This window comes from Manacus vitellinus, unplaced genomic scaffold (genome assembly GCF_001715985.3).
Source record: "Manacus vitellinus isolate BGI_N305 unplaced genomic scaffold, ASM171598v3 scaffold_74_pilon, whole genome shotgun sequence".
NCBI lineage: Eukaryota > Metazoa > Chordata > Aves > Passeriformes > Pipridae > Manacus > Manacus vitellinus.
Genome location: NW_021940780.1, coordinates 2,475,531 through 2,486,769, shown reverse-complemented (window position 1 = coordinate 2,486,769; position 11,239 = coordinate 2,475,531). Strand labels below are relative to the sequence as shown.

Genomic DNA, 11,239 nt, shown 5'->3' with positions numbered 1-11,239 from the left:
ATCTCCATGGCCATGGACACATGGAAATTGCCTTTATTCCCCTGGGTTAACCCCCCCAGGATTTAAAACACAAGGAAGGTTTGCAGGGGAAGGGATTGTCTTTCATTTCACCAACTAACACAAGCTGGAGTTAAAAAAAAAAACATAGTATTTCAGAAACACAAGTTCTTCCAATTTTAACAGAATGCTGGAAGAAAAAGTTAATGTATCTTTCATGAGGACAATCTAGATAATAAGCAACAAAAGGCTGGGATTTTTTTTCTTTCTTTTTTCTTCAATTTTTTTCCCCCACCCCTTAAATAAGGAAGAATTTCTGGTCGTGGAAAGACGACCAAGGTAAAACTTGAGTCACCAAAACATCCCCCAGACAGGAACACGCTGTAACCTCAGGTGCTAAGTGATCCAGGAGATTTTACTTTCAGATTTGGGCAGAAACAACAAGTTAAGGGGAAAAAAAGGAAACAAAAAAACAACAAAAAAAACCCCAACCCCAAAAAACAAAACCACAACAACCCTCTGTGTGTGTCAAACCTGAACTACAATTGTTATTCAGCAATTTGCAACACTTACTGTCATATTACGGTAATTTCATTTTATTTTTTGCTCCCTTTGCTCTGTTCCTGTAACAAAACAGCAAATCTCAGGATTTCAGAGGGTACTGGGGAGAGAACTGAAAGGGATCCTTTAAAGGTTTGGGGGCACAACCTGTGACCCTGGGAAAAGTGGGAATTTTGCAAACCAGGGTGACAAAACTGTGGGGTTTGGGTGTTTTCCTCTCCCTATTTCCCACCTCTCTGGCTACAAAGGTTCTGCAATATCTCTCCCTTCCTCGCATGGATATATTATTTATTATATGTATATAATATATGTATATAATATATATATGAAATGGTGCTGGTACTTACTTTTTCAGAGGCTCTATGACTGTCTTTTGGATCTGATTCACCTGTGGAAAGCAAAAGTGGATGGTTGGAAAAGCCAGTTTGCACAAGGATGGGCTTGCACAGAGCCCACCCCGGGGTGGTTTGGGATTTGGGGCACAATACAATGTTCTTTAACCAAAAAGGAGCAGATTTGCCCCAGGTGCTCAGGGTGAGCAGAAATCCCCAGTACAACCAGCCAGGAGGATGAGATTAGAGAGAAACTTGTGTGGGAAAAGCCTTGGGGATGATGATAAAAAGGGAAGGAGGATCTGTCTGGAAGGGGAAGGTATAAGGACTCCGGACAAGGGATGGAGGGACAGGACACAGGGAATGGCTTCCCACTGCCAGAGGGTTAGATGGGATATTGGGAAGAAATTCCTCCCTGGGAGGGTGGGGAGAGGCTGGGATGGAATTCCCAGAGAAGCTGTGGCTGCCCSTGGATCCCTGGAAGTGTCCAAGGCCAGGCTGGAGCAACCTGGGACAGGGGAAGGTGTCCCTGCCCGTGGAAGAACTGGCTGAGCTTTCAGACCCCTTCCAACCCAAACCGCTGTGGGATTCTACACCACCAGCACACCCCGCTCTCCCCTCCTTCAGCCCAAGCCAGTTCACCTTCTCCTGGTTGAAGGAGTCCATCCTCTTCATGGCCGTGTCAAAGGCCGTGACCATCTCCAGGAACGCCGGCTCCTGCTCGCACAGCGGGTTCGACAGCAGGTCCGAGGAGATTTTCACGGCAGACTTGGACATGGCTGGGGGGAGCAAGGAAAAGAAAAGCAGAGAGGGGTCATGATGCCTCCCGCTGCCAGGGCTGGCACAAACATCTGCACAGGGCAGGGGGGGGGCAAAAATCAGGCCCTGCAGCCACCCAGGAGGGGTTTAGCACAGCCTTCCAGGGAGACGCTCGCTGGTGGCTGAGAGAAAAAGGAAGGAAAAGCCACCAATTCATTCATGTAAACACCCAGAGAACTGTTTTTATATAAGTTAAGTCTGAGCCACTCCAGTGTGGAGCTTGTGACGCTGCCAGAAATAATCCCAGACTAACAAAAGCACTGTTCTCTTAAAAAAAAAACCAACTCCTAGATGGGGGTTTTTATACATCTTCTCTCGACAGACTATTAAGTGTCACTCTCAGCCTCACTACAGCTCTTCCACAATGAGAAAAATCATAGTCCATTAAGTCTTTCAAATGGCTTTACAACAAAAAAAAATATGTATTTGAAGTGGATTTAGTGGGAAAGGACCAGGCTGACAGGGCTGGAAGACGAGGCTTCTCTTTTCCTCTCCAGCAGCAGGGACACAAGTTAAGCATTTCCCCCCAGTAAGCCTAAATTTTGTGCCCGTGGAGAACAAGCCAGGGGTGAATGGAAAGTCCCTTCAGACCCTGGGAGTGCCACCAAGAAGTCCAGAAGCACCAGGTCACGCTCTGATGGGCTTCAGCTCCTGTCTCACTGAGCTTGTTTCCCATCAGACACACCCCTCTTTTTCCAAACACTTGGTCTTCAAAGGGAAAATTCAATCCCTGTGACAGAACCACTACAAAAGAGCAAGAAATTAGCTAAGGTACAGAATGGAAAAAAAGAAAAAGAGATGAATAAAAAGGAAAGCATCGCTATAAACAGGGATAAAATAGACCAAAAAAAAAAAAAAGGGGCCATGAGTACTTAAAAAAAAAAAATAAAATGTTCTTTTTCCTCGGTGCTGGAAGTTATTCCAGCTTGAGATCAGAAAGCCAGATGCTTGAGCCGTGCTACGGAGGAGCTTTGGAAAGGCTCCTACTGTACTGCCTCAGATATTCCAAGTTAAAGCCATCTGAAATAATGGGGCTTAAGATCATAAATCAAGGGGTTAAACATTCCGATTTAAAAGGTTACACACAATTATACAGAGAGCTCAGAAGCTGCAGAGCCGGGGAGCTCAACAGCAGAACGAGCCTCTAACTACGGAATAACAAAGCTACCGTATCCATCTATTATCCAAACATTAAGGCTTTAGGCATTTAAACCTTTAAACAGATGGGATATAATCCATATGTGTGACCACATCTGAGGAGGGATTTGTGCCAGAACGGGACGGAGTTGAGGACGGCACAACTCCTTTGGCTGCAGGAAAAATTGAGTTTCCCCTTCACAGGAGAGAGGACTGCAAGTGAACTGCGAGGGAGGGGAGAGGCCGGGAGGTCAGGAATTGGGGGGCAGGGGGTTGGGAATGTTCAAGGGGAATTTAGGTCAGGAATTTCCTCTGCATTGCTGGCCTCACCTGCAGGGTGCTGAAAAGGAGGGTGAGGGGGGGTCTGAGGGTCCCAGGGCAGAGGATCCCAGGGCAGAGGAGAGGAGAGAGAAGGAAGGAGGAAGGAAAGAGGGGAGAGGGAGAAGGGACCACCTGTCCCTCAGGAGGGTGTGCACCACTCTTTGCTCATGCAGCTCCAGCCAAAGGAATTTAGGATTTTACAGTCCACTGCTCGTTTGAGTCGTGACAAAAGTAACGGAGAAGACTGAGGGCAAACCTGAGCCACAGGGATCCAGTGGGTCACCTGCATCTCCTTCCAATGGAGACCTTTTATCTCCAGTTAAAGAACATCCTCCTGCTCCTTAAGATCCTGCTTTCTCTGGAAAGAGGGTGGGGAAAGGGGTGAGTGATCTTTCACCACAGGACAGGGAGTGCTGCTGATATCCCATTCCCTGTTCCAGTCACGCTGCTGCAGCTGGAAGAGCCTCACAGGGATATTTCTTGTGCAGACGGAGGAACTGGTCTTGTTCTGAGCTGAGTTTTTTGGGAAGAAGGTGGAGACTTGAGCCACCAGGTCCAGTTTGCCAGGGAGTGTTTGCAGGCAGTGAATAACCAACCCCCTCAGCACAGAGGGACAGGACAGGAGGACACAACACCGTGGATGAACTGCCAACCCTCTCGGAGACGGGGGCTGGACGTTGGCTGAGCAAGCACAGGGATGTCCCCTTGGGAATGGGCACTGCCAGGTGAGGAGAGCAATCCTCAGGGATGCATCTGATCCACCTCCCTTCCCCTCAGCCATCCCTCACCAGACTGTGCTCTGACATCTTCCCCTACACTCACGATTTCATGCCTTTAAATGAGAAATCAGATCCTCCTGGATCTGGCCAAGGCTCATTTGTGACTCTGCCATGTAGCAGAACGGAAAAAGAAAGTCCTCCCACAGCTCCTCTGGGACTTGAAATGCTCCATATAAACAACGCCCACTGCAAGGGAGGGGAGGGGAATCCTTAACAAGGAAAAACTTACCAAGGATCCCTGACAATGACCAGAGTCCTCGGAAAGGGCAGTTTTCACCCTGGAAAAGAGTCCTGGCACTGCCTGTTTCTGGTGCCTTTCCCACCACCCTCCCCGTGCTGGGAAAGGGTGGGAGAGCACGGCAAGCGCCCGGATCCGTGTTTGTGTCTGGCATATCCAAGCACACACACACACACACACAAACACACAGGTGAGTCTGGATCATGGGAAGCCCCAAACCTGCCAGCTGCTGGGGCTCCTTCCCACTCGGCTGCCCCGCTGTGACCCCAATCCCACGGGATGAGTGTTGGCCCGGCTCAGCCCACCCCTGTTTGCACTGGTGCATCAGCCTTGGCTCCCGAGCTGTGGGGGCCCGGCACAAACAGGGACTGCTCCAAACCACATGCTGAGGAAAACCATCTGTGTTTAAAGCAGCTCTTTGCTGCAGGTTCCTGCCCCGCTCTGGTCGATAACCGGCACCCAGCGAACCCAGCTCCCGGTTCCCCTCCAGCGGATCTGTGTCCGGGTGGTGTGGGAACGCTGGTTCCTGACTGGAGAAGCTCTGGAGGGAGCAGGGAGGCGCTGTGAGGTGGGACAGGACACCTGAAAGGGCAGATGTCACCCCAGACGTGCAGCTGTGGCGGGAACAGGCAGAGCTGAGCTGTTTATTGCTTCCTGCGTCGCCCACTGCCACGAGGAGAAGCCAAAGGAAGCGGCCAAGAGGGAGTGAGAAGGGTTATTCCCGAATGAGAGCTGCCAGGTCAGCAGTTCCTACTGGAAACACGGACAGCCTGTGCTCTGCAGACCCCCCCAGAGCCTCGTCCCACCCTCAGTGCCCTTCCCCAAGCAGGTGATTTACACCCTGCTGACACAGGAGGCTCAGCTGGAGCTGGCTGATGCGAGAGCTGGAATAACGACGCCTATTTTTCACTTTGCAGAAACTGAGGCAGAGAAAACAAAGGGATTTGTCCAAGGCCACAGAGCTCAGGAGACAGGGAGCAAGCCCAGAACACGCTCTGTGTTCCCTGGGCTGAGCTGCTGCTCGCAGCCCTCTCGCAGATGGCCTTGTAACGAAGCAAACTGAGTGGGACTGAGCTCGGGATTTGTTTTCCAGGCTTGTCACACATTACTCATGTGATCTCGAGAAAGTCACTTCGTCTCTCTGTGGCCAAGTTCACAGTCTATGTATCCTGCAGTCACTTACCCAAGTCTGCATCTGTGCTTTTCTTCATATCCTTCTGAAGTTTTTTGGTCTGATCTTCCAATCTGAAAGATGGGAGAAGAAGGCAAAGTCGGAATCTTGGAAAGAAAGAAACCCAAGTGTATCATACATGCAACAAATCATTTACGGGCTGAATATGCTGGCTTCTGGTGGGAGTTAAAAATATCCAGGCAAGGCTCTGCGAAGTTCAGTGCAGCTCAACCCTTTTGGGTTGTTTTCAGATGGTTTTTTAACCTTTTCAAGTTGGTGATCTCTTATTCGTAGTTCACATATTTTCTTCAAGTCCTCACACAGCACAAATGGCAAAGCCAAATGCTTCCACATGATCCCTGTGAGCTCCTGTGACACAGCCAGGATGGCAAAGCCACTCCTGACCCTCAGAGATGTTGGGCTGTCCAGAGAGCCCACGGTTTCCTGGGAATTTCACGCTCTTTTTTAGAGCTGCCATAATCTGTAAACCTCAACCCCACTGCAAATACTTCTTAGGACACCTTCCAACACTCAGCCACCAGAAAAACTCTGAAGAATTAGAAATTATAGGGCAGTGAGTGATTTGCTCCCTGGGAAGAGCATAACTGGCTAAAATTCCCTGGGAAGATGCAGTAAGAGGACAGGAGAGAAGCACGTGGCCGGTCCTGTTTGACCAGTGTGGTTGATACTCACTGCTGCAGCTTTCCATATTCCCTTTCAAAGTCTCTCTCCACCTGTGGAAAGAAGAGATGGAAATCAGCTCCAAGAGACTGCAGGGGAGCCTGGAGTGGCAAACCTTTGCAGGGAAACCTGTCCCTGGGAAATGCTGACCTGAACCCCAGGAAGCACAAGCTGCAGCTGTAACGGGTTATTGCTCCTAAAGGAAATGGAGTCTGGGGGTTTTTCAGCTCCAGACTCTCTTGGGGCAAAGTCACTGCCACCAAACGTGCCAGCTCGCTCCAAGGATGTGCTCCAGCACGTGAACTGGAAGCTGATGGAACAGGAATGCCCTAAAAGCAGGGAGATCACAACTGAGCACAGCTCGAGAGGTGCTGGGGGGACGAGCCCACTTTCTCTTCCAAAAACTGAGAGAAGCTGCTTCTCCTCCAGCTCCAAAGGACCCCGAGGCGGGTCTGGCCGTGGCTGGATGCCAGACCCCCTCCCAGCCGCTTCTTCCTTCCTCATCCTCAGCAAGATGGTTAAACTGCCCCTAAATCCCTCAAGCCACTATTGAGCCCTCCCATCTCCGTATTATTCACCCCCTCCACAGGCTCCTTATCCCTGCCATGGCTCCTTCCCATGCAACCCTTCGGCTGGAGCAACGATCCAAGTGGACTGTGACACCTCAAAAAGGGAGGGGAAACCTGTGCTGGGAGCTCAGAGCTCAGGCACAGCCTTCTCCCGACGCTCCCTCAATGACTGCTCCCTCCTACTTGCTATCTGGCAGCAGATCTCCAGCGATGGGAGATATTTTAGGGAACTTTTCCTTCCATGCTGACTGTTTTAACACACTTGAAACATTCATTCCACACCTCGTCAACCGAAGAAGCAAAATGGATTTCAATTGACCAGCCAAGAGTAAATACATGCGCGTTTGTTGTCATGGGACCAGCACCGGGTTCACTTGTGTTGTCAAGCTCCTGTGCTATTAAGGAAGTGTGGAGTGCTGCAGGCAGCCAGGACTAGAAGGATCCAAAGGTTTGTTCCAATTCTCCACGCTGTCCTCGGGATTTCAATCCCGGGCTTGACGCGACACCCGAGCGCTTAAATGGGGACGTTTCAAGCGAGATTAAAAGACCCGAATTTTAAGATGGGAGCTCAGAAATCCCGGTTTTCTTGCAACCTCCATTGCTAAGTCTCTTTTTTTTTGAGGGGGGGGGAGGGATGGCTGCACTGGAGCTCCTCCAGCCCAGTGTGAAGGCAGGCAGCCACCAGCCACGTCCCAGCCCCGTCCCAGTGGCCAGCTGTCCGCACCATCAGCTCCCACCATCCGGGGGATGCGAGCTGGCTCTCCCCTGCCTGCAGGAAAAAAAAAAACCAACACAAAAAAACCCCCCACGGTAGCTCCAGCTCCCTTTCTGTGCTGCTAAAATTGGTCGCTGGAGAACGGGAACGGAGCAGTGTGGGGGCAGCTCACACGACTTTGTGCCTGGTGTTCGCGGAGCTGCAGAAATCCGCGGCAGCTGGTGCCGGGAGGTCAGGTAACCGGCACGGGGGAAAGCTCACCCTCCATCCCCGTGCCTGTTCCGGCTGCTAAAATAACCAGGGAGGGCTGCACTCTATTTATAAGCCCTAGGTGTGAATTGTTTTGGTTGCAAACCAGAGAGGGTCGGGCGCGACTCGAAAATATGCCCTTTGAAGGCTGGCGGGGTCGTTCCCTCGGTGTGGAGCTCCAGCCTTCTCCACCTTCTGCAGGATCTTCCTGCTGTCTGCTCGGCTGGAGGGTTTGGTTATGAAACTAAGCTACCTGCAAATACTCAGGGTATCTGTCCCTTCTTGCTGTTAGATTCCCTCCTTCCTGTGCAATAAGCAAAAGGCGTCGTTGCTTAATGGATATGGAGCACTTCCAGTGCCTGAAGGGGCTCCAGGAGAGCTGGAGAGGGACTTGGGACATGGGCCTGACAGGACACAGGGAATGGCTTCACACTGCCAGAGGGTTAGATGGGATATTGGGAAGAAATTCCTCCCTGGGAGGGTGGGGAGGCCCTGGAATGGATTTCCCAGAGAAGCCGTGGCTGCCCCATCCCTGGGAGTGTCCAAGGCCAGGTTGGAGCAACCTGGGACAGTGGCAGGTGTCCCTGCTCCTGGCAGGGGGTGGAAGAACTGGATGAGCTTTAAGATCCCTTCCAACTCCAACCATTCTGGGATTCTAGGATTCATTCCATAAAGGCAAAACTTCCCCATAAGGTGCTGTGAACCCCCAAACCTTCCAAGCTCCCCCAGTCACCCCATCCCAGTGCCTGTGTGCTTTCCCCATGGGATCGAGGTGGCTCCACACGGAGACACTTCAGCTGCCTGGCCTGACTCACATCCCCAGCCCATCTCTCCAGAGACAGCTGCCCATGGACTGCTCTTATTTTTCACGCCCACAGGCAGCAACTGGCTCCCAGTCATCACAGTCTGGGAGCTCAGGGAGCCTCCCAGTCACCGCCGCTCCCGCCGGCGTCGCGGGAGCCCAGATATCCCACAAATCCAGCCGGGAGCAGAGCGCTCTGGAGAGGGAAAACCTCCTCTCCCATGCTCCTACCATGCAGACTCCCAGGTGAGGAGGCCAAGCTGAGAACACTCCGCAGAGCACACGGTAATTCCCGCTCCCAGGAGCTGCCAGTGGTCACACGCAGCCGACACTCCCGGCGCAAGGCCGTGGAGAGGATTGTCACGTTAAGAGTAACGAGAACAAGAAGTACAGGCAGGAAAATTACAATATCCTGAAGGGAAGTTTCCGTGATGTTAAAATAATCCCACTTCTCCGCAGCGAGAACTCGAGAAATCAAACCGTGTTTCTGCGCCGAACCTTTCTTTTTTTTCTCCTTCCAGGCACAGGGAAATGTAAAAAAAATCGCTCGACTCGGGGGTTTTTATTTAAATCTACATAAAGAACTACGAGTTCTTGAAAGCTTTGAGATGAAACAACGTCCTTCTTCACCCAGTTATTTTTTGTTTGCAAACACTGGGCCTCCCACCTGCGATAACATCCCTCCTGCTTTAAGGGCGGGATCATAATCACCACCACGGTTACGAGGCAATGAACCAAGACCAAAGCCAATACTACAAAGAGATGGAAATAAGGGACTGTGATGAACCCTCCTATTCCCCTGAGGTTTATTTTTTTCTCCTGGAGGAGGAGGATGAGCTGATTTCTACATGTTCCTGTGGTCTAAGCCTCTTCGTGGGTCTTGGGCAAAAGAGGAGACTGTGTGTTTCTTCTTCCCTCCTCTCCAAAAAAAAAAAAAAGAGAAACCCATATAATTAGGCCAGAAATTCTGTTAAAACCTGGAATTTCTGCTGAGCTTTTGCTATCCCATCAAGCTAGAGATCCAAGGTTAAGCCATGTGGGTGAATATTCACTCTGCAGGGCCCTGAGCCAGAGCAACGCTGCAGAATTCAGGCGGGTCTGGGATGTCATGGACTTCACCCAGCAAGCTCTCCAAACCCCCACTCAGAAAGAAAGCTTTCCAGAAAGGTGGCAGAGGGAAAAAGGATGCACCTCCCAAATGCAGAGACCAGTTTGGTCCCACCGAAAATCGAAGTGAAAACCAGTAAAATGGTTTAACCGGAGTCACTTGATCTCACCCCACCATTTCTGCGACATTCACTCCATTGTTTTGGGATTTCCAGCTCACTGGTGGAGCCCAATGGAAAGGCACCGAGGGCCAGCAGCTGCAGTGGAATCCTCCTGCTCATGGAGCTCCTCTGTCCCACACCCCTGGGGAAGGCAGAGCTGCCGGGATGAGTCAAGGAAGGGAGGTTTGGCAGCTCAGGTCCCACTCCCTGCCAAGCTGACTCAGCCCAGGTTGGCCAGCGAGGAGGAGGAGGGAGAGTGGTCTGAGTCAGCCCAGGATGGAGCAGGGATGATGCCAGGACCGGGATGGTGCCCAGGACCACCAGGATGGGGCAATGATGGCACCCAGGACCCCCAGGATGGAGCAGGGATGATGCCAGGACCGGGATGGTGCCCAGGACCACCAGGATGGGGCAATGATGGCACCCAGGACCCCCAGGATGGAGCAGGGATGAGGGAAGCAGGGAGGGAGAAGGGATCAAACCCGGGTGATGCGAGGGGCCGCGCTCCGGGCCGCCCCATCCCGAGCACCGGCTGGCTCCCGCAGGGAGATGCACAGCCGGCTCTGCTTCCCTGCTCCCTGCCTGCTTGGATAACCCCAGCCCTGCTGAAGAGCAGGGAACAACCTCGGGGTGACACGGGTGAACTTCAGCGAGCTGGAGCTGCGGGAGAGCTCGGGAGACAAGACAGCTCCGATTCCGTAACCTCCGCTCCGACCGGAGCTGTCCCCAGGGAGGGGAGAACATCTCCGGGTTGGGTCAGAGCAATAAACATTGTGCAGAGAGATGTAATTCCAACAGGTTTAACTCCTATCACCGGGCATTAGTTTAATTGGGCTGTGGGGCTGTGTCCTGTGCTGCTCTGCTGACAGCAGGTCCTCGCTGCATTAGATCCTCCCACCCGGCTCCCGGCAAGCCCGGTGACAGCTGCTCTTTTCAGGGAAGAGGAGGGGAGAGATTATGCTGTCTGGAATTGGATTTGCCCAGGTTAAGGTGGAAACAAAGCAGAGGCATGTCTGGGGAGTGGGAGATCACCTCGGTTCACCAGCTGATATTTTCCACGGGGGGTTTCCTCCTCCCTGAAGAGCTAAACTGTGGCTGACACCGTGCCCTTCTCCAAAGGATCAGAGGCGAGTGGGCCCAGGGAGTCATGACTAATTCCTCGGCAGCCCAGGCAAATTGCTTTTCAGGACTAATGTCGGCCTGGATTTGACACCAGCCCCAGCATCGCTTCATCAGGACAACAAAAAAGCCTCCTGGCAAAGCCACCCCCCTCTCCTGACTCCAGTCCCAGGCCTCGTGGAGAGCCAGAGAAATCAGATCCTAACAAATGCCTTTTTTTTTTTTAGCTTCCCCCTCCCCACCCCCCGATCCTCTTTTGTGGTCCAGTCCCTGTGAGTGGGAGATCCTCTAACCCACAACCACTTCCCTTCTGATGAGCTTGGGATGCAGCCCTGGAGATGCCACACCTTCCCACTTCCTGCAGCGGGCTCCAGAGCCCAACATCTGGAATATCACAGACCTTGGCTGCTACTGCTGCTCCCAAAAGCCTGCACAGATGGAGCATCTCAGCCCGCAACCGGGAGGTGAATTTGGGGGCCTG

General features: G+C 52.1%; 1 protein-coding gene across 1 annotated transcript in view; it reads right to left on the bottom strand.

Moving 5' to 3' along the window:
• Positions 1–11,239, bottom strand: part of BIN3 (bridging integrator 3) — a 29,842-nt gene that overhangs the window by 15,767 nt on the left and 2,836 nt on the right. Inside the window, exons 3-6 of the mRNA XM_029964579.1 lie at positions 6,049–6,089; positions 5,368–5,429; positions 1,533–1,669; positions 906–946 (exon numbers count right to left, since the gene is read on the bottom strand). Of these exons, the coding sequence (XP_029820439.1) occupies positions 906–946; positions 1,533–1,669; positions 5,368–5,429; positions 6,049–6,089 (281 nt within the window). The remainder of the gene's footprint in view (positions 1–905; positions 947–1,532; positions 1,670–5,367; positions 5,430–6,048; positions 6,090–11,239) is intronic.